Raw genomic sequence first — 20,672 nt, forward strand, 5'->3', positions numbered from 1 at the left:
ATCATTCCAGGGCTGGAATCATTGGGCTGAACGCGCGCTGCAAAGATGGCCCTGGATGGGTGAAAAGGTCACGGTGGGAAAAGAGCTCTGAAGTCCAGTCTGGGCTTTGCATCCAGTTCACCCTCGAAGGCTGCCTCTGGGCCCCTGGATCCTCATCCTTCACCGGAAGGTGAGCAAGGAGTTCCCTTGGCTCCTTCTGGAGGCTCGAAGCCCGGGTGGCTGGCATCCACTGCCATCCCAGAGCGCTTGGCTGCTGGAGGCGGCCCGTCCTGGACCGTGGCGGGAGGGCTGGAGGGCATGCCTCGCCCCCTGAGCTCACTCCGGGGAGAGGCTTTCTGGGCCGTGCTCAGCTCAGAGGCGGAAGGAAGCCAGGGCCTCTGTAGCTGGGAGGTCACACGGCCGAACTCCAAGCGGGGATAGATTCGGTGTCTGGCAAGAATACCACACGAAGGGGTAATTTTTCTCCTGTTATAAATCCATCAGGAAATTAAAAACCTAGGCTGTGACTTAAAATATGGAATGGAATTTTCTTCGGAGCCTGCAGGTAGATTTTTTTTTCTGTAAATGTAGAAATCTAATGAATCTAAATGTCCTCACGGAAGATAATGTTCCCGGAGGTGGCTGCCCCTCCTTACCCATCCGCTGACTCGCAGCTAGGATCATGTTTTCAGGCAATGTTAACGTGAAATCTGACATTGTTTGCCCTGGGCCGGAGCTGACATCCGTGCTTGTGCGTGTTAAGGAACACCTACTGTGTGCCAGGACCACCTGCGGAGCCAGGGCCGCGGCAGAGGGGAGGGAAGCAAGGCCAGGGCCACCAGCAGATGGTGGAGGTGTGCTCACAGCCCATAGCTCACGGCTGGTTTGGGAGACTGAAACCATTTGACAAAGGTGCGCGTCAAACGAGGCAAGGTAGGGTTCAATCAGGACTAGTGAGTCTCCGACGAGGGAAGTTAATGTGCCACCAGGTTGAGTTAGTGTCCAACCAGGAAAGTGGCTGTGTAACCAGGTCGAGCTAGTGTAGGACAAGGGCGAGTGAAGGTGTTATACGATGTAAGCGTTCTAATATTCTGCCATCTAGAAATCGGACTCGTAGCAAACCTGGCTCTGGAACAAACTTGAGACCCGAGTTCCTAAGTGAAGTGGGATCTGCCCAGCCAAGCACTTTGCTCTGTGGTTCTTCCCTCGACATCTGCGCTCCTCATGAGGCCCCCCGTCAGGAGCAGGAGCACGTCTGCCATCAGAGAGCAGCGGGAAGAGCCAGAGCAAGAGCCCCAGAGGGGCTGCAGCCAGGGAGCTCGGAGCCCACCAGACCACCTCAGACGTGAGATGGAGCAGACATGGCCGTGTGGACGCGGGCTCATAATGATGATCTTAAACCAAGCAAACTATAGTTATCACTATGGAAGAATCCAAGGAGCACGTAAAATTTTTATCAAGGCTTTTTGACCAAAGTGGTTGAAATTCTAAAAACTCATGTCCTGAGGATCAATATCATTGACCTGGAATATTTGATTTAATTTCACGCACATTCTTTAAGAATGGTGGATGAGTGTGACTGTGTGATATGTGCGGTGCACGTGAGGCCTGTGTCTGGTATGAGTGTAGTGTGTGTGATGTGTATGCGATGTGTGTGTGTGGTATGTGTGCACAATGTGTGTATATGGTACGTGTGTTATGTATGAGATGTGTGTGGTGTGTGAGTTGTTCACATGGTATGTGTGGTGTGTTTGTGGTGTCTGAGGTGTGTGTGAGATGTGTGTGGGGTTGTGACGTGTGTGTGCTGTGTGCAATGTGTGTGCTGTGGTGTGTCTGAGGTGTGTGTTGGGCTGTGAAGTGTGTGTGGTGTGGTGTGTGTGCCGTGTGTGTGCTGTGTGCAGTGTGTGTGGTGAGGTGTGTGTGTGGTGTGTGTGAGGTGTGTGGGGGGTGTGTGTGTGTGTGCCGTGTGTGAGGTGTGTGTGTGGTATGACTGTGGGGTATGTGAGGTGTGTGTGAGGTGTGTGGGGTGTGTGTGTGTGCTGTGTGTGCGGTGTGTGAGGTGTGTGTGTGGTATGACTGTGGGATGTGTGAGGTGTGTGTGCTGTGTGCAATGTGTGTGGTGTGGTGTATCTGAGGTGTGTGTTGGGGTGTGAAGTGTGTGTGGTGTGTGTGTGCCGTGTGTGTCTGTGTGCAGTGTGTGTGGTGAGGTGTGTGTGTGGTGTGTGTGAGGTGTGTAGGGGGTGTGAAGTGTGTGTACTGTGTGTAGTGTGTGTGTTGTGGTGTGTGTGAGGTGTGTGTGGGGTGTGTGTGTGTGTGTGTGTGTGGGCCATGTGTGAGGTGTGTGTGTGGTATGACTGTGGGGTATGTGAGGTGTGTGTGAGGTGTGTGGGGTGTGTGTGTGTGCTGTGTGTGCGGTGTGTGAGGTGTGTGTGTGGTATGACTGTGGGATGTGTGAGGTGTGTGTGCTGTGTGCAATGTGTGTGGTGTGGTGTATCTGAGGTGTGTGTTGGGGTGTGAAGTGTGTGTGGTGTGTGTGTGCCGTGTGTGTCTGTGTGCAGTGTGTGTGGTGAGGTGTGTGTGTGGTGTGTGTGAGGTGTGTAGGGGGTGTGAAGTGTGTGTACTGTGTGTAGTGTGTGTGTTGTGGTGTGTGTGAGGTGTGTGTGGGGTGTGTGTGTGTGTGTGTGTGTGGGCCATGTGTGAGGTGTGTGTGTGGTATGACTGTGGGGTATGTGAGGTGTGTGTGAGGTGTGTGGGGTGTGTGTTTGTGCTGTGTGTGCGGTGTGTGAGGTGTGTGTGTGGTATGACTGTGGGGTGTGTGAGGTGTGTGTGTGGTATGACTGTGGGGTGTGTGAGGTGTGTGTGTGGTATGACTGTGGGGTATGTGTGATGTGTGTGAAGTGTGTGGTGTGGTGTGTGTGTGGTGTGTGTGCGGTGTGTGAGGTGTGTGTGGTATGACTGTGGGGTATATGTGGTGTGTGTGAGGTGTGTGGGGTGTGTGTGTGTGTGCCGTGTGTGCGGTGTGTGAGGTGTGTGTGTGGTATGACTGTGGGGTATGTGTGGTATGTGTGAGGTGTGTGTGCCGTGTGTGCGGTGTGTGAGGTGTATGTGTGGTATGACTGTGAGGTGTGTGGTCGCTGGCGTCAGAGGAGGGGCAGGGCCCTGGGAGCAGGAAAGGCAGAAGCAATTGAACCTGCTGGTTTGACTCTCCCCAAATCAGATAACAGTTTTCTCAAAATATTTTCACACAACGTGGTTGCGTTTAAACGCCGTCAACTAGGAGACGTCTCCTTGGCAAAGATCCCCACAGCGGCCCCGGAGGATTAGGAGCGTCACGAGCGGCTCGTCGATGTGGTTCCTGAGCAGAACGATCTGTCCTGTAATCAATTAGGCATCAGGAGGCTGAGTTCCTGGTTGCGACTCTGCCCCCGACCTGCTGTGTGGCCTGGAACGATCACCGCACGGGCTTTCATTTTCTGCAAAATCTGCAAGGTTTGGGAGTCTCTCTAGACGCCAGTGGCTCTGAAGCCGAGTCTGTATCAGAATCACCCAGAACGCTTTCTCCTGACGTGCACAGCCAGGGCACACAGCAGATCGACGTTCACAGAGCATCTGGCGTGGAGCCGGGGACTTGGATGTCAAGTAAGCTCCACGTGTGATCTGAGTCACGAGACGCACTTGGGCACCAGTTGCTTCGATTATTCGCGCTCCTGTAGCAAACACACCCCCAGGTCTCACTGGGTCAACATGCCCATCGTTTGTTCTCGGTCATGTCGCCATCTGTGCACCAGCAGCACCCCTCCAGTGGAGATCCGGCCCTCCGGACTCCTGTCTAGTGCCTCGGCCATGGTCACTGTCAACTTCGGGCTCACTGGGGTGGCATCTCCACTCTGGCGAGCTGGAAGGGGGAGAGCCTTCGGCAGGGAGCCGAGGAGCCGGGGCTGGTCGTCCGCAGCAGGGTCTGTCGCAGTGGGCATCACTGCTGAGATTCTGTCCGACAGCAGAGCTCCGGCATGCTGGTCCCTTTGCTGCCACAATCATCAGGACAGACCTCTCTGCAGCGCTGGTCCAGTCCGCCTCCGGTCTCCTTCGCATCAGTGTCTCCCGCCCCCCGATGCCACGCGCTCCCTGAAGCAAGGGCTGCACTGTATGCATCATTCCTGCTGTCCCCCGAAGCACCCTCAAAGATTAGGCACTCCAGTGCGAACTCACAGGATGGCTTCTATTTGTGATTTTTAACAACCCCGCTAGCCCCGGTGGGAAAGGCAGGAGCCCAGGGATCTGCAGACCCAGCTTCCATCCCGGTTCTTTTACTAAACAGCGGCCTCTCCCCAAGCCCAGGTTTCAGTCAGATCGGCCCACGACAGTACCAAGCTCATAGAGCCGTGGCGAGGATGAAGGAGGAATGGCCATGAGATGCTGAGCGCACTAATTGGGTGAACATCTGCACCTCCGTTTGTCTCGGCACGGGTTCGTGCCATCTTGAGACAGACTCAGCTGAGGTCACACCCACAGGCAGCGGGACCTGGACAGATTGGCTCCATTTGCCATTGCAAATGGCCCGGAAGTCTGGCACTATGGAAAATAATACCTAGAATGTTCGATACTTTATCTGGGTGGTCCTGCTGCCTCTTGAAGTCCGGGCAGCATAATGTCACTGTGTGATTCCTTTCATTTATACAGTACTTTGTGGCATTCAAAGGCTTTTGACATCTGTGGTCCTAGTTCAGAGCTGAGCTAATTTCTCTGTAAAGGGCCAGACAATATATAAAGAAATGAATGTGCCCATGCTCCAGGGAAACCTCATTTCTAAGACAGGTAGCAGGCTGGATCGGGCTTGCTCCCAGCTCCTCGGCAGGTTCAAGCTCAGGCATCGTTCGGGTATCAAGTGACTCTTCTTGCGGTAGCTGATTGGATGGGATGACAGTCATCCAAGACCAGGGACCAATCCAATTATTTCCCTAGAGAAATGGAATGACGGGGTGGGCCCATGAGGGTCAGTATCCTTGTGGATCCTGTGTCCCCGCACTTCACAGTAACTGCCAAGCAAACGGTGGGCACTTGATAGGAATTTATGGAACAAAGCCCTAGACCAAGTGACTTCGAGGATAGTTAGTGTGTGGTGGACGTTGAAGCTGCAAGATGACACATACTTGTAGCAGATCAGAGAGAGAGAGAGAGAGAGAAAAGAGAGAAGGGAGATCAGAGAGACCACATGGTTCAGGGAAGAGAGAGAGAAAGAGCCTCTGATTCCTAATGACTTCCCAGCCCCCCGCACTCTGCTCACCCTTAAGTCCACTCCCCTCTCAGCTCTGAGTGCGTTTGCGCTCCGAACAAGGCACCGGCATGGCAAGGGTTAGGACGCAGGCCTCCTGAGCTGTCCCAGGACCTGTTCTACAGATCAACAGTTCCCAACCCATTTTATCCACCAAAAACCATACCGAAAACCCGGGCTCCCCCAGGAGAGAAAAAGAAACCGGGCTTCCTGAGAGAGCGTTACTGAGTCCTGGGCGTTCCACGTGTTCTATAGAGCTCCTAACCCCCTACATTGCCCTGGACCTACCTTCCCATCCTTGGGGGCTGCCCCCTCTGCCTGGAGAACTGCTGGGGGTCAGAAAGCACCCCAGGCTGCAGTGGCCTTGGTTCCACCCGCATCTGTGAATGGAGTGCATTCCACAGACAGTACACAGTGTGCACATGTGCGTGCGTGCACGTACACACACACACACACACACACACACAAACCACTACCACCACCATCGTTTCCTGTTTTTCTCACTATTGAGCCTACTGGCTCCCAGGTCTCCTCTTCACACCCCTAACATCTTCAATGCAAGGCTTCTGGATAATTCCGCAATAGTCAGACAGTGTTGCCAGTTCCCCTCATTTCCTCCTATTGTTTGAAGGGAATGCATTTGATGCTGGATGTGTGTGTGTGTGTGTGTGTGTGTGTGTGTGTGTGTGGCTGAGGAAATGGCTGCAAGATGCTCTGTTTGTCAGGTTTATCAGTGAGAGGAAGGCAATTTTAAATTCTAATTCCTGGGGAAGAAACAGGGAGGGGAGGCAATCCTGTGTCCTCTCCTTCTGGACGTTTGTAATGCACTGAGCACGTATTTGCCAAATGCCCCCTGTACTCGGCCCTTTACCAGGCACTGAGAAACGCTAAAGAGACAACAAAAGAAATGAGACCTGGACCCAATTCTGGGGACAGCTGTCCATTTGCAGGTGTGGGGCAAGGAGGAGGAAAAACAACCAACATTTGTCAAGTCCTTGTTGTGTGTGTGGGACTACCCCCAGTAAGCCCCTTCCTCCCTGCCACCCAGAAGGTAGGTTCCATTTTATAGATGAGGCAGTCGAAGCTCTGTTAGAAGGTGACATAGCCGTTAAGTGGGGAAGCTCAGATTTGAGTCCAGGTCTGCCATGGCTGGGTCACCAGGCCAGGATGACTTTGGAAATAAACAAAACCAGCAAAAGAAATAATCCTTGCCCACCAGACATGAGCTGGGAGCAAGCCAGCCGCTGGACCTGCAGGTGCATGGGAGGACTCAGAAAGTAGCCAAGAGTGAGGACAGGGCTCCCGGGCAGGGGAAGCCCCCTTAGTGAGACGTGTCTGGGTAGGAACACTCATCCCCACCAAGAGGCTTCCAGAAAGAGGTCCCTGCACAGGGGTTGGGGAGGCTGAGCAGACCCAGCCTTCAATTGGGGGCCTTCTGTGTGGCCTGAAGGGGACCTTGACCCAACACACATGCTCCCTCTTCCAGACCTCCCTCAGAGCCTCACCCTCCTTCCCTCAGGCAAATCTGGTAGAATCTGTGTGATGCTGGGTCTCCCCATGTCTGGAATGCCCTTATAGGTGAATCTGTTTCCTTAGGAGCAGAAAATTGCGTCTTTTACAGTGTGACAAGGAGCCCTTTCTCAAATCTGTGGGGCCCTGAATAATATACCCCAATGGGAAAGGGACATGGCTTTACACCATCCTTGAGAGTGTCAGCATGGCTGATGGTCACACCCCCTCTTGGGAAGTTCAAAGGTCTCAGGTGGCTGGAATGCCAGCTTGGGCCACAGCTCAGATCCCGAGAGAAGTCCGTGGGCACCGCACCCTGGTCCCACCAGCCCTGTATCAAGGCCTGCCTGACCCAGGAGTTTGGGGACCTGGGGTCCAGCTCAGTGGTACATAAGCAGGACAAACTGCCCTCTCCTCCTGTCCTCTGTCTCCCTGTAGTTCAGTGGGGCCGTGGGTGAGACAGTGGCTGCCCGTTAGAATCACGGCAGCTCCAGGCCCTGAGACTCGGACTTAATTTCCTGGAGGTGGGACCTGGCTGTTGGCCCTTCTAAAAATCTCCGCCAGCGGATTCTAATGCCCAGCCCGGGATTAGAGGACACTAGAATTGTCCTCCAGGTCTCACATAGGGTCATAAGTCTTTGCCTCTGGAAGGAGAAACCAACGTCTTTGAAAGTCAGAACTGTTTTCCCTTCCGACTGTCTGTTTCTTTATTTTGATGACCAGCTCAGACAGTTTGTAGGTACCTTATTGAGATAATGGCTAATGCTTTCCTATAATTACAGAGTATCTGAGATGGAAGTCTGGGCAGGGAGAATTACGCTGTCCCATGTGGTAGCCACCAGCCCTGTGGGCCGATTTAAATTAAAACTGATAAAAGTGAACTGAAATTAAAAATTCTGTTCCTCAGGGCGCCTGGGTGGCACAGTGGTTAAGCGTCTGCCTTCGGCTCAGGGCGTGATCCCGGCATTATGGGATCGAGCCCCACATCAGGCTCCTCCGCTATGAGCCTGCTTCTTCCTCTCCCACTCCCCCTGCTTGTGTTCCCTCTCTCGCTGGCTGTCTCTATCTCTGTCGAATAAATAAATAAAATCTTTAAAAAAAAAAAAATTCTGTTCCTCAAGTGTTCAATACCCCCATGTGACTGGTGACTGCTGCCTTGAATAGTGTGGGTAAAGGATGTGTCCGTCATCACAGAAAGTTCGACTGGACGAGAATTGGGGAAAGCCTTTAGGCTTTTGAGACTGAAGGTTTCCAGATCCACATCTTTTCTTTCTGACTTTCTGCTTCACCCACTAAAATGTAATGCTCAACGTCTGGTCACCTCTGCCCATGCCTGGCACACATTGGGAGCCCAAATGTTTGTTGACTGACTGCATGAAGGGACTGACTACATGAGTTGGGCAGGGAGCAGGCACAGAGGGGGCTGCAGGAGAAATCTTTTAAAAAGCAGGCGGGAACGAATGGCAGGAGCTGTAGGAGGCAAACCACGATGGTAACCATGAGTGAGTGCCTAATGCTGCCAAGAGCCCCAAATAGGGACCAAACTGTAAGGGGACCCTGGGGGACAGTCCGTGGCGCGGAGCCTGAGGGCTCTGAGGCCAAAGCTACTGGCTTGGCTCGGGTGGGCCGTGTTTGCTCTGATGCCCAGTCAATGCTGGCTGCATCCTGTCCTTCGGGACCTGCTATGCCAGAGTGTGTCCCAGAGGACATCTGTGCCCTTGCCCTGGACCCTGGTGGCCGGAGGCCCGCCTAGTGGCTGAAGGACCTCCACTGTGCCGGTTGTGGGAAGATGTGCTCCCCTGCAGCTTCTTTCCTTGCAGAGCCTGGGGTCTCAGACAGTGGAGGGCACCGGCTCCTTCTCGAGCCTGGGCCTCCCGGTTGGCCTACTGGTGTCCCTGGGTCAGCAGACTGGTGTCCCGGGCTGCTTCGGAAGCTGCCGCCATCGGGTGGGGAGGAAAATGGATCTTTCTCTGTGGCTTCCAGCTCTCGGCCCCAGGACGCCATGCTCTGAAACATCTTTTCAGAAGTGTGTTGATTTGATCAAGTGTGGATCAGAGCCGGGTCTGTCACCTGTGAGACGCCTAAGCTGGGCTGCCCAGAAGCGACAGGCCCCTGGCCTGCATCCTGGTCCTCCAGGCCTGGCCAGCACCCCTCCCGCAGTGCCACGTCCTCAACCTCGTGTGTCTTCAGGCAGAAGTTAAATTTCAAATGGAAGGTGTTTCTAGGATAATGCTGAAAGGTTTTTAAGAAGTATTCTGTTTTCTTTTTTCAAGTTCTCCAGGGACCATGTGACTATTAGGGTTTTGTATCCAGGGGCTGAGGTAGGGACAATTAGAACAGTCACATAAAATATTCCAGCTGTCCCCCAGCACCCTAAAAGTGGTGCGCTGATGGCATTATTGGGGCTAGTAGGGTTTCCACTGGAAGGAGAGAGAAAGTCACACCTTCGTGGAGCTGTGCTCTGGTCTGCAAGGTGGCTCGGAAGATCTCATGGTGGCAGGCAGCCCGCCTCGCCCCTGCGACATGGCTGTGAAATGTGTCCACTCTCCTTCTATCCCTAGAAGTAGCTGGGAAGGGGGTCACGTTGCTCTCTGAGAAGCAAGCCCTCTCTCTCCTTAGGAACACAGCCCCAAATGCTGGCTCGTGACAGAGGGACTAGGATTTGGACCTGGACTTCTGGCTCTAAACTGGACTTCTGGCTCCAATGCTGCAGAAGTCATTCTCTGCGAAGCCTGCCTTCTCTTTGAGACTGTTTTCCTATCTGGCAACTGGGTTTGCTGGGATAGATGCATAGGTTGTCAACGTGGACCACTGCCTCAAAGCTGGGCGGGGGTCCCCAGGTGTGGAAGGGGGATTAGGGAGTGGGTAAGAGTCTGGTACTGGGGTCACGCTCTCTGGCCAGAAATCTTGGGGGGGGGGAGGTGGCAAATTGCTTAGTACCATAGAATCTGTGGCATGGGGATGATGGCATTCTCTTCCCTCTCCCTCCCTCCCTCTCTCTCCGATTGCTAGAATTAAGAAGAAGCATCCCTGCACAGGATTTAGACCAGTGCCTGGCATGAGCAAAGAGGGGCATAATCCCCAAACACTACTTGTCAGAATCTCCAGGAACCTAAGTGGATTTGAAAAATGCCCTGAGATTCCTTCTAGAGAGACCACAGGTGCCTGGAGGGTGGGGTGGCCCATTATGTTCTATGTGTCGCCAATTGTACTTGATGAAATCTTAGCTGGGACGGTTAATTTTCAATTCTCCTGGGCCACAGGGTGTCCAGCTCTCTGGTTAAACATGATTTCTGGGTGTGTCTGTGAGGTGTTTCTAAGGGAGATTAGCATTTGAATCTGTAGACAGAGCAGAGCAGATTACCCGCCCCGAGGTTGGCAGGCATCATCCCATCCACTGAAGGGTTGAATAGAACAAAAATGTGGAGAAAGGCTGCATTTTGTTTCTCCGCCTGACCACTGAGCTGGGAAATTAATTTCCTGCCCTTGGACGAGGACGTACGGCGTTGGCATTCCTGGTTCTGAGGCCTTTGGACTTGGACCGGAATTTACACCACCGGCTTCCCTGGGTGTCCAGCGTGCAGATGAGATCGTGGGACTTCTCAGCCTCCGTAATGAGCCAGTTGCTGGAAACAAATCGCAATCTCGCTCCTCCTCTGTGTCTGTACCTGTAGCTGTACCCAGCCTTTTACGTAGCCCTTCCCTGACTTGTCTTTTCTTCTTACACCTGTCACCAGTGTGCTCTGCTCGTCGCCGGCAGTCCCCCTAGAATTAATCTCTCTGAGGACAGGGATTCAGTCTTCATTTATCCAGCTGTCACTTTAGGTCCTAGGTCTGTGCTGGTGTACAGCAGGGGCTAAATAAGTATTTTTTAAACGAGTGAACGGATAAATTCATAGATGTACGCTTCCACGTACATCAGTGAGTCGTTCCACTGGTTTTCACCAGCCTCCCTGGGGTTGCTCTCAGTCGGCCTCATTTTGCAGAAGAGAGAGACAGAAACACTGGAGGTCGATGAGCTTCCCCAAGGCCACTGGGTCAGGATGGTGGCAGGTGGAGCTCATGGGTGACTCCTAGTTCAGTGCTCTATCCTTGACCCCATGCTGGTGTCCTGGTGGGAAGGCTTCCTGTCCACCTGCTTTGCAAATGGGCCAGAGCCAGGGAGAACGAAGCCAGGACTCAAGGAGCAGATGACATGCTCTAACCCCATAGCCCAGGGCGCTAGCAATCCCCTCCCCCCATCCAGGGCCGACCTTCCATCGCCTCTCGAATCTCCCTAGTCCAGTGCGGGCATCGATTGCCCAATGCGTTGGTTAAGATATTACATTTTCGGGGGTGTAATGATTTCAAAGGCAATTAGATATTCAATATTTCTTATTCTGCCTGCCGGTGGGAATTAATAGAAAACCTTTCAATCAGGAACAACTGCAAAACAATTTCTGACCCCAAAGATAATCAATATTACCCAGCAGAGCACTCTTCCGTCTTCAGGAGGCTGTTCATTTCTGGTACTTTTAAAACCAGAGGGGACCATTCTATTTCCATCTTCTTCAGAAGCCCCCACCTGCATCCTTCACACACAGTCTTTAAAAGACACAGAAATCTATATGGCTTTTTCTTACTGCCCATCTCCATGTCAGCTCCAGGGTGCTGGGCAGAGTGCTTGAGGACAGCGGGTGATGTTCATGTTTTTAGGAACATTAGTTACCACCTTGCCCTGGGCCTCTGACCAGGTTTTCTGGGGTCTGTGGTGGGAATATGAGGCCTTTAACCTTGACACTAGGTAATGTGTCCTGCAAGTCCTCCAGAGCCTGTGGACCTGGCCCCCTCTCAGGAGCACCTCTGAAGTAGCTGGTGGGATCTTTCCTCCCTTCTGCCATGTAGGCCCAATTCCAGGGCTGGCCTCTGCCTCAGTTTCCCTGCTGTCACAAGTACTGATGTTCTGCCTACTTGGCAAGGTCCCTGATGTCCTATCCACCTCTTGCTGGGCTCCTCCCCGGGTGGGAGCTATAGATACGGGCACTTGAAACAAAGGTTTGTTGTTGGCTCCCGCTCTGTCTATTCCCTCCCCCCACCATTTTTCTGTGTTCACACAGTGTTCTGCTCTTAAGTCTGCAGGAAATTACGAAGGGGACTCAAATGATGGCAATCAGTAGAACAGGACAATTTTTCATATGCTAATAGGAACAGCTGATCTCAGACCTCCATTTACATACAACAGAATAATGAAGACTATAGGGCAATGAGGTCCTGGGGGAAATGCAGAGAATGTTCTAGAACAAAGACATCCTTTGCATTGGATTCTTGGATATGAAGATCCCATTTTCAGTGGAACCAATGTAATTTCTACACTTGCCGCCTCTACTTTCTGAGAGAGGGTGAATGTCCCATACCTTCGGTTCATTTGCAATTCTGGTCGCATAGGCTGCTGTCTTGGGGACGCTGTGGGAGTTCTGAAAGCTGATGGAAACATCACCACACAAGGGCTTATCAGGGAGGGAGAGGAGGGACCTAGGATCCTTAAAGCTTTGATGTCAGGGGCAAGTGGTGAGAGTGTCTCTCAGACCAGCCGAACACGAGGGTGCTGGGAATCCATCAGATTGCTCCCAGTTTCAGTTGGGCGATGACAGGGATTCGGGAGGGCTGCAGCTTAGCTGAGCCAACACAGAAAGTGTTGGAGAAACAACCCAGCTGAGCAGAACCCAAGCAGAACACAGTGAATCTGTGCAAGAGAAGAAAATGCTAGGAAGGTACAAGGGACGGTGAGCAAATGTTCGTTTCTAATCACAGACCCGAGTCCCCTCCCCCAGGCCCGTGCTGCCGCCCCATCTGAATGCTCTGCTTCTGATTCTTCCGAAGAGCCGGGGTCCTCCCCTCTGCCTGACGCCATCTCACAGCCCCCCCTCCCCCCGACCATGCTGCAGTCGGGGAAACTGAGGTACAGAGATGTAAGGTGACTCCTTTACGGTCACGCAGTCAGGAAACGGCAGAGACACCGTATCAACTCAGGTACGTGTGTTTCCACGTGCTTCCCCCAGCAGAGATGACAAGGAGATTTTGAGATGACTCCACACAAGTGTCCTGTGAGGGCCCAGAACATCCGGTGGTCCATTTACCAAACGTTTAATGAGCGTTCGGGGTCCGGTAGGTGGCGGCTTTGGGCTGCGTGGCTCCTCTGAGGCGCACGCGTGAGACCAAATGTCCTAATTGTGTGATCTGTTCTGTTCTCTGAAGTCCCAGCACTGTTCCTTCCTGGGCTTCGGGCTTCTGAGCTCTCCCCTGTTGTTTATTGGCAAAGGGAGTAAGGATGGGATGGCTGTGATGACCTGGTCCTGACTCCAATTAAGCAAGCTCTCCAGTGACCGTGTGTTGACAAATCAGGCGTGGTGCCATCTCCGAGGGCAGGGGGGGATGGGCACTGTGCCTCTGGGGGGTGCCCTATGGTGTTCGATGTCTGATGTCCTTCCAGGCCTCAGCACGCTCTCAGTGGCTGGATGGACCTACTGCTCCATGGGTGGTTTCCCACACCCGGTGAATTCTTTGAAAGGGTGGGGGGTGGCCTAGACTGGAGGGTCCTCAGCTCCTACCAGCTCTAGTCCTGCCCGCTCCTGACTCCTTAAAGACCCCTTCTGAGGAGCCCTTTAGAGTAACCTCGTGCTTTTTGACCAGGCCGTATCTGTCTGTCTGACTGTCCATCCATCCATCCATCCATCCATCCATCCATTCACCCATCCATCCAATCATCCACCAGCACATTTTCTATCTGTTCTCCACTGCCCCCAGCTCTGGGCAGACACAGACAAGACACTGTCCCAAGGCAGAAGAGGGGCCCACGCTTCTGTCTCTTTTGAGAGCCTTTGGTCGTGGATTTTCCAACCCTTAGATTGGGAGCCACGAGCCAATCATGAAAAGTGAATTCAAACCCAACTGGCTGTCTCAGGGGATCTCCAATCAGGCCAGGCTGGTGGAAAAAGACAAATACCACCTTCAGCTGATTCTTGGAGGCGCGAGCCTGGTTGGCTGAGCAGTCATTACAGCACAGTGGATGGCACTGTCTTTCTCTCTTCTGCCCGGAGCCTGGCATCACAGCCGGCCATTAAAGGACAAAATCCAAACTGTTTGCTCACCTGGCAGCTCTCCTCCCTGCATCCGTGCCCCTCCTGGAACTGGCCTCCCCAAGTCTTTCACACCGTCTTCCCACTTGTTACTTTGGGTTTGCATTTCTTTTTGCCCAGGAAGGAAGACAATCAGCATAATGGCTCCCTTGTGTTGAATGTGACACCAGAAAGAGGACACCAGAGCTGCTTGCTAACTCCCCTCTTCACTCTCACTCTCGGTGTCCCGGTGTCCGTGACAAGCCATCAGCTTGCCTCCTCTGCCCCCCAGCACAGAGGCAGCATGCGGTGGGGGAGCCTATGTCAGCTCTGATGCCAGAGAACCTACAGCTTGGCCTCTTATGAGTTGGCCAAGCAGGGGTCATCACCCAACATCTCTGGCCCCAGGTGTTCTCATCTAGGAGGGGGATAACCCCATGTCTCAGAATCAAATAAGGTAAGGAACTTGAAAAGCGGTTTGCACACAGAGGACAGGAAGCTATTCTAGGACTGGAGGGATCAAAGCCTTGGAATCCTTATGTCAAAATGGAAGCATCGGACGAGGACTGTGACCATCCCATCCTTCTTGAGTTTTCTTAAAAAAAAAAAAAAAAGCTCATCACAAACATCTTCTGCAAAATGAATCGAGAGAAAATGTCTAGAGCTAACTGCCCTGGAAGGAAAGGGGCCCGAGGGGCATCTTTCTGGGCATAACTTGTCACTTGTCCCTAACACCCTAGTATGCAGGCCCACCTTTACCCCGAGGCTCTACTGCGTAAAAGGAAGGTCAGAAAGCAAGCATCATTTGTGCAGTCAACAAACTTCCCCGGGCACCTACTGCGTGCTGGAACCTGTGCTAAGTGCTGGGGATAGGGAAGTGGATGAGGGAGGGGCCAGCAGGGGTGGGGCACCTTGCCTATGGGCTTGCATAGTCCTCAGCCGCTGGGCCACCACACAAGCCTTGTAACCTCTCTGAGCCTCAGTTTCTTGGTCTGCAAAATGGGGACAATAAAGAGCACATACTAAGAGGGTGCTTATCAGGACGAGATGAGATATGGAATATGTGTGGAGCATTTAGACAGTACTCAAGAAATGATAGGGGCTGACGATGGTAATGCCAGTGATCACAGTGAAGGTGAAGAAACTTCCTCCGATGGGGAAATCCTAGGACACGCAGGAAGCAGAGAGTGGGGCCCTAAGCTTCACTAGGGGCCTGGGTAACAGGCTTCTGGAGCAGGTGGCTCTTGGTCGTGGGAAGGGAAGGGAGCCCCCCAGGCGATCAGTCTGGATGGGCTGGGCCTCTGCTGTAGTTGAAAGCCTCAAATCTTGGGGCTTTGACATGTATGATTTATTCTTGTTCATACACAGGTCTTGTATGTCCAGAGACTCAACAGCCAGCTGTCCTCCTCGTAATGACTCAGTCACCGAGACTGCTGTCTCTTGGGGTCCACCACCTCACCAGCAAGCACACGGAGCTCCCACTGCTCTTCTAGGCTTCGGCCAGAAATGTCATCCTACCGCCTGTGCGTTGGCCAGAAACTCATCTCGTGGCCAGTCTAACTGCAAGGAGCCCTGGGAGATGCAGGGGAGTACGTGGATATTCCGTCAGCAATACATTTGCCGCCCAGACGGTGGGGGTGGAGAGTGCCTCCCAGACTGGGGGAGCAATATATTCAAAGGCCCAGGGACCAGAGGAAGAAGGGTGTCTGGGAAACCGTGAGCAGCTCAGGGGTGCTGCAGTAATGAGAGCAAGAAAGGAAGGAGGGGTTGGGGGCTGGGTGATGGTAAGAGTGTGACAGTGGGTCAGGCTGAAGCGCTCTGGCTGCCACGGATCAGAGGGCTGGAGGAGCCCGGCTGGGGCCAGAGCAGGAATCCGCACCAGGGGAGTAGAGGCCTGAGTTGGGACCAGGGCAACAAGGCAACAGAGGAAGGGACCGATCCTTGAGCTGTCAACAAGTGGAACTAGGGGAGAGGGGGAAGAGTTGAGGGCAATCCCCAGTCTCCGCACTTGGGTGATTGCCGTTCCCTGAGATAGGCATCAGGGAGGCAGCTTTGGGGGAAGATGAGAGGCTCAGGGGTGCACCCGCCCAGAATGCAGTGGCTTACGACATTCCAAGGCTTGGGAGAGAGACTTGGGCTCGAGACCACAGAACACAGCCCTCCCTGGCAGAGCGCCCTAGGCACCGCTTGGGGGGGGGGGGGCCGAGCAGCCAGCCAGTCCTGCAGGAACAAGAGGGAGGCTGGCAGATTGAAAAGCACCATCTGTCATCTCAGCCCCTGAAGTTCTGATCAATTTCCAGGCTGCGAATTTTCAATGGGGGAGGGGGCGGGGCCGGAGGTAGGACAAAAAGTTGAGGTGCTAATTATGGCAAAGGGGAAGTACACGTTTAACTCAGGGGACAACGGGGCACAGCCAGCCAGCTCGTCCATATCCTGCTTTGTAATTGTTGAGGTAGTTGAAACGTGATTAACCCCTGGTCTCTGGTCTTTGGGATTCGGACTCCAATATATTGTGAAGTGGCTCTCTCAGCGCATCCTCGGAAGACAGGAGCTGTTCACACAAGCATCATAAAAAGCCTCTTGCATTATTAAGTAGCCGAGGTACTTTCCGTGTGCCCTGAAGTCCTCCGCCGATTTCTTGCTCGCACTCTGGCATTTCAAAGGCTCCTTTCAAGTCAGCAGGGACCCGCGATTCAAGCCTCTAGGGAGGAGTCCAGCCGTCCTGAACAGGGAGGCTCTCTGAGGATGGATCAGAGGTGGGTGTTTTACAATGCAATCAGTACTTGCCTTTGATTCTAGCCATTTTGCAGACGGGTAAGTGGAGGTGCAGAGGCGTGAAGCCATTTGCCTGGTGCGCATATGAGAGGGCAGCCAGGCACGGAAGTGCTGCTCTGGCTTATGTAAATCACGGCTGCAGGGCCTCTGCGGAGGGAAGGAGGGAAGACAGAAGCCCTGCTAGAAGAACGGAGGACTGCACCCGGATATTCCTGCCCAGAAGTGGCAGGCGTGGGAAATATAGCCACACTTGTCTGAGCTTCTCTGCCCCGTAAAAGGGCCTGGGTGCCTTTTATTAAACAGAGGACTATTCAACAATAAATATTTCTCACACAGGGCCAGAGAAGTTACCACGGTTGGCTCCTGCCCAGCCTGGCTGAGTCAGCAGGAAATTAGCCAAGGTGCAGAAAACCTTGTGTTCTGTGGTTTGGGGGGTGTTATTTTTTAAATACCAGGCTGAAAAGCAACAATGACTGAAAAACACACGTGAAAGCCTCACCTCTGTGGGTCCCGGATCCCAGGAAAAATGGGTCAGGAGCCTGGGGTGCTGGGAACGTCCTGTGGGTGAAAGGCTGGGTGCATGAGCATTACAGGGGACTTGGAAAGGTGTCCAAGATAGAGCTTCCTCAACCTCAGTTTCTTATCTATAAAATGGGTCGAAGAATGTCCACTCCTCAGGGCTGAAGGAGGTTGAGATTTTCTGCAAAGTAAAGAGGGTTTTACAGGGAGAGCGTTAGCCTGGGATTCACTCCTCCCCGTTACACTTCTTAGCTGAGTCTAAGCAAGACCTGCCCCCTTTCAGAGGCTACTGCTTCATTTATAAATGGTGCATTAGTATTTCCCATATGAATCTTTATTTTATTTTTTTAAAAGACTATTTATTCACTTGTGAGAGAAAGAGAGCGAGAGAGCACAGGAGGCGGGGAGGGGCAAACAGAGAGGGAGAAGCAGGCTCCACGCTGAGCAGGGAGCCCGAGGCGGGGCTTGATCCCAGGACCCTGAGATCAGGACCCGAGCCGAGGGAGACGCTTCACCGACTGAGCCAGCTAGGCACGGAGGCTCAAAGAACTGGGCCAACATGAAAGTTTGTAAATTGTGAAGCCCTCCGCATACTCAAAGTAGTGGTTTTTTGGTGCTACTGAGACTGTAAGCACTTTGCCCAGAGCAGGTCCTGACCGGGTGACCAGCTGCACGTGGGTCCTTGTCTGTTTGTGTGACACTTTCAGCCGAGACTGGGGACAGCTCCTTGGCTGGGGCTTCACAGAAAAGGATTGGTTCTGTCCGTCCCTTCACATAATTAATATTCCAAATAAGAATTATACAGTCATTTCTATGAATATTTGATTCCTCGAATCTTCAAATATCAGCTCAGCTCTCGGGCTGAAGTGAAAGAAGGAATAATTGTTTTTACAACGACCGGAGCCAGGGAGGCAACTCTAGGTCCTAGTCACAGCCTGAAAACTAATGACTCAGTTTGGTCGCCAAGATGTGTGATATAAATGTCGGTGTCCATGGCTCCTGGAGAGAAGGAGAGAAACTCCACTCAGCAACTTTTGGGGCAGACATAGAAGGCACCGGCTCCTCAGCCCTGAGCCCCTGAGAGGCAGGAGGGAAGCCCCGTGCGAAGGCTGCTTCCAGATGAGCTCCCCACCCAGGACTCGTGGAGGCCCAGCACCCCCCCAGGGTGGGAGAGGGTGACTCTCGGCTTCGTGTCGAGTGCGGCCCCCTGGTGGGCACCTGTGGGAGGCAGGCAAGGACCAGGACTCAGGATGAATAGCGCCCTCTCCTCGTGGTGCAAAGACGGTGGGTCTTCCTGGAAAGAGGGTCGCCAGGCCCAGAGGCCTCTTGGCCCAGAAGAGGTCCTTCCTCCTTCTTGGCTTCTTGGGTCCTGGGCTCCTCCCTCCCAGAATTCTCCCTCCCGAGGGGCCAACCAGAGGCCAGATACATCACATTTACTGTGATACAGCCTGGTGTGGGCCAGGCAATAAAAGGAGTAAACAAGAGATGATGAATGGCTCAGAGGATTGTAATCGTAAGGTCGTCATCTGAAAATGCTCACCGTCCTTGTTGGCATTGTTCACGGTATATAAATATGGGAATCAGAAGCGAGGTGACTGGTGGTCCCTCGGGCTCCTGGAAGAGATCCTGATTGAGTTCTCCAGCCCTTCCAGGATGCACCTGCTAGGGTAAGACTCTTGGGTGACATCTGGCTCGTTTCTGGGGTGGGGGTATCTCGAACAGAGCACTGATTCAAGGGGCAATGGGTCCTACCTGTCTCCTGCTCTGCCATTGGCAAAGCCGTGTGCCTTTGGCCATCTACACGAGCCTTAGTGTTCTCACCTGTAAGACGGGGGCAATATCCTCTTACCCTCACCCAGACCGTTCCAGCTTGGCTGGTGTCTGGAAGTCATTGGTATAGAGCTACAGAGGTGGTGATCCATGGGCATCTGTCCAGTAATCTGACTGGACTGGCTTCTAATGCGTTGTACATGCCCCTCCCCTGATGTAGTTGCCAGTTTAAGATTGTTTTTAAAATTGGGCTATTTCATAATAATACTCATATTTCTGGTTCTCATGCTTCATCGAGCAGGAGCTGAGAGCCAGCTGCCTCCGTGGATGGTGTGTGAGCTCCATGGTGCCCCAGACCCTACCATTCCCTACTGGCTACCTTGGTCCCTTTGGCAGTGTCTACACCTGAAGTGATGTGCAAGGCCCTGGCACAGCGCCTGGCACGAGGTCAGTGTGGGATAAACATCTTCTTATCTTTATGTAGCAGCGAGGCTGGGAGAGCACTCTGCTCCTGGGGAGGGACTGGTCCTCCTTCCTCTCCTTTCCCCTGCGGCCTCTGTACCTCCAGGCCGTTGGCCCATCTTCTCACTCTGCCCATATCCTTGAGAGGCTGGGGCAGCTTGGAGACCAGGCCTCTGAGAGGTGCTAGGAGGTCAGGAGGCCTAACTCCACCGTTGGCCAGAAGGGCCCACAGCTCAATTCTGGATCAATGGCCCAGCTGTGAAGCCAGCCTCTCCTTCTGGTTCCATTGATTGTGGTCCGTGGGTTTAAGTCCCCAAGTCCTGCCTGGCTGAGTACCTCCCTTTCAGCCTCCTCCGGGCTCAGGATGCCTTAGACTTAGAAGGTGACAAAGCAGGGCACCTGGGTGGCTCAGTCGGTTAAGCAGCCGACCCTGGATTTTGGCTCGAGTCGTGATCTTGGGGTTGTGGGATAGAGCCCTGCACTGGGTTCTGGGCTTGGCCTGGAGTCTGTTTGTCCCTCTCCCTCTGCTCACTCTCTCTAAAATAAATAAATACATAAAATATTGAAAGGAAGGAAGGAAGGAATGAAGGAAGGAAGGGAGGGAGGGAGGGAGGGAGGAAGGAAGGGAGGGAGGGAGGGAGGGAGGAAGGAAGGGAGGAAGGAAGGGAGAAAGGAAGGGAGAAAGGAAGGGAGAAAGAAAGAAAGAGAAAGAAAAGAAACGAAGCAGTGGCAAAGCCACCTGCAGTCTCTTCTTAGATCTGGGAGGGGAGGTGGTGGGACAGGAGGAGAAAGGCCCTTACTGGTCATTCAGTGAGGATGGAGGGCGCCCTGGCTCTTTCCCAGGGCCGGCTTGCAGCTGAGAGTGGGGGTATAGACAGCGCTTGGGGTCTAGAGTCTTGAGGGGTGGTGGGAGGGCAGTTTAGAGAAGGTCAGGTGCCCAGGTAAGGGGAGAGGTGTCAAAGGTATACTTAGAACCCAAGCTTTTCTTGCCTAAGGGGGCTCTCGAAGCTGCTCTGGGCTGTCCCTCTCCCCCCTGGCCCTTCCCCCCCGCCCCCAGACAGCACGCTCACACTCACACTCACAGACGGGGACACTGCAGCATCGGAAGGTGACTCAGAGCTCCTCCGACCACAGGGGCTCTTAGGGATGCACACATCCGCCGTTAAATACAACTTAGCTGCTTGCTGCTCTGTGCTTGCTGAGAAAGATTTAAGGAAAATTGATAAGTCCTCTTAAAAATTTATGCCAGTGAGGGGCACCTGGGTGGCTCAGCTGGTGAGCGTCTGCCTTTG

The 20,672-nt window shown here is 53.3% G+C and overlaps 2 protein-coding genes across 2 annotated transcripts in view; one reads left to right on the forward strand and one right to left on the reverse strand.

The window, feature by feature from the left end:
* Nucleotides 1-1,445: 1,445 nt before the first annotated feature.
* LOC130543014 (histidine-rich glycoprotein-like) lies at nucleotides 1,446-5,662 on the reverse strand. Its single transcript, XM_057308563.1, has 2 exons — nucleotides 5,540-5,662; nucleotides 1,446-4,937 (listed from the first exon to the last, which is right to left on the reverse strand). The coding sequence occupies exon 2, from the start codon at nucleotides 2,671-2,673 to the stop codon at nucleotides 1,495-1,497; it is 1,179 nt and encodes a 392-aa protein (XP_057164546.1). The 5' UTR covers nucleotides 2,674-4,937; nucleotides 5,540-5,662; the 3' UTR covers nucleotides 1,446-1,494.
* A 10,642-nt stretch (nucleotides 5,663-16,304) lies between these two features.
* Nucleotides 16,305-20,672, forward strand: part of CHST15 (carbohydrate sulfotransferase 15) — a 91,414-nt gene continuing 87,046 nt past the window's right edge. Inside the window, exons 1-2 of the mRNA XM_057308560.1 lie at nucleotides 16,305-16,610; nucleotides 19,220-19,365. The gene's annotated coding sequence lies outside the window, so the exon portion shown is untranslated. The remainder of the gene's footprint in view (nucleotides 16,611-19,219; nucleotides 19,366-20,672) is intronic.

The sequence above is a fragment of the Ursus arctos genome, unplaced genomic scaffold (assembly GCF_023065955.2).
Source record: "Ursus arctos isolate Adak ecotype North America unplaced genomic scaffold, UrsArc2.0 scaffold_7, whole genome shotgun sequence".
NCBI classification, from domain to species: Eukaryota; Metazoa; Chordata; class Mammalia; order Carnivora; family Ursidae; genus Ursus; species Ursus arctos.

What these genes read in the sequence shown, in the direction of transcription:
- LOC130543014 (XM_057308563.1), bottom strand. Translation starts at nt 2,673, where the DNA reads ATGGCCCACACACACACACACACACACACCCCACACACACCTCACACA.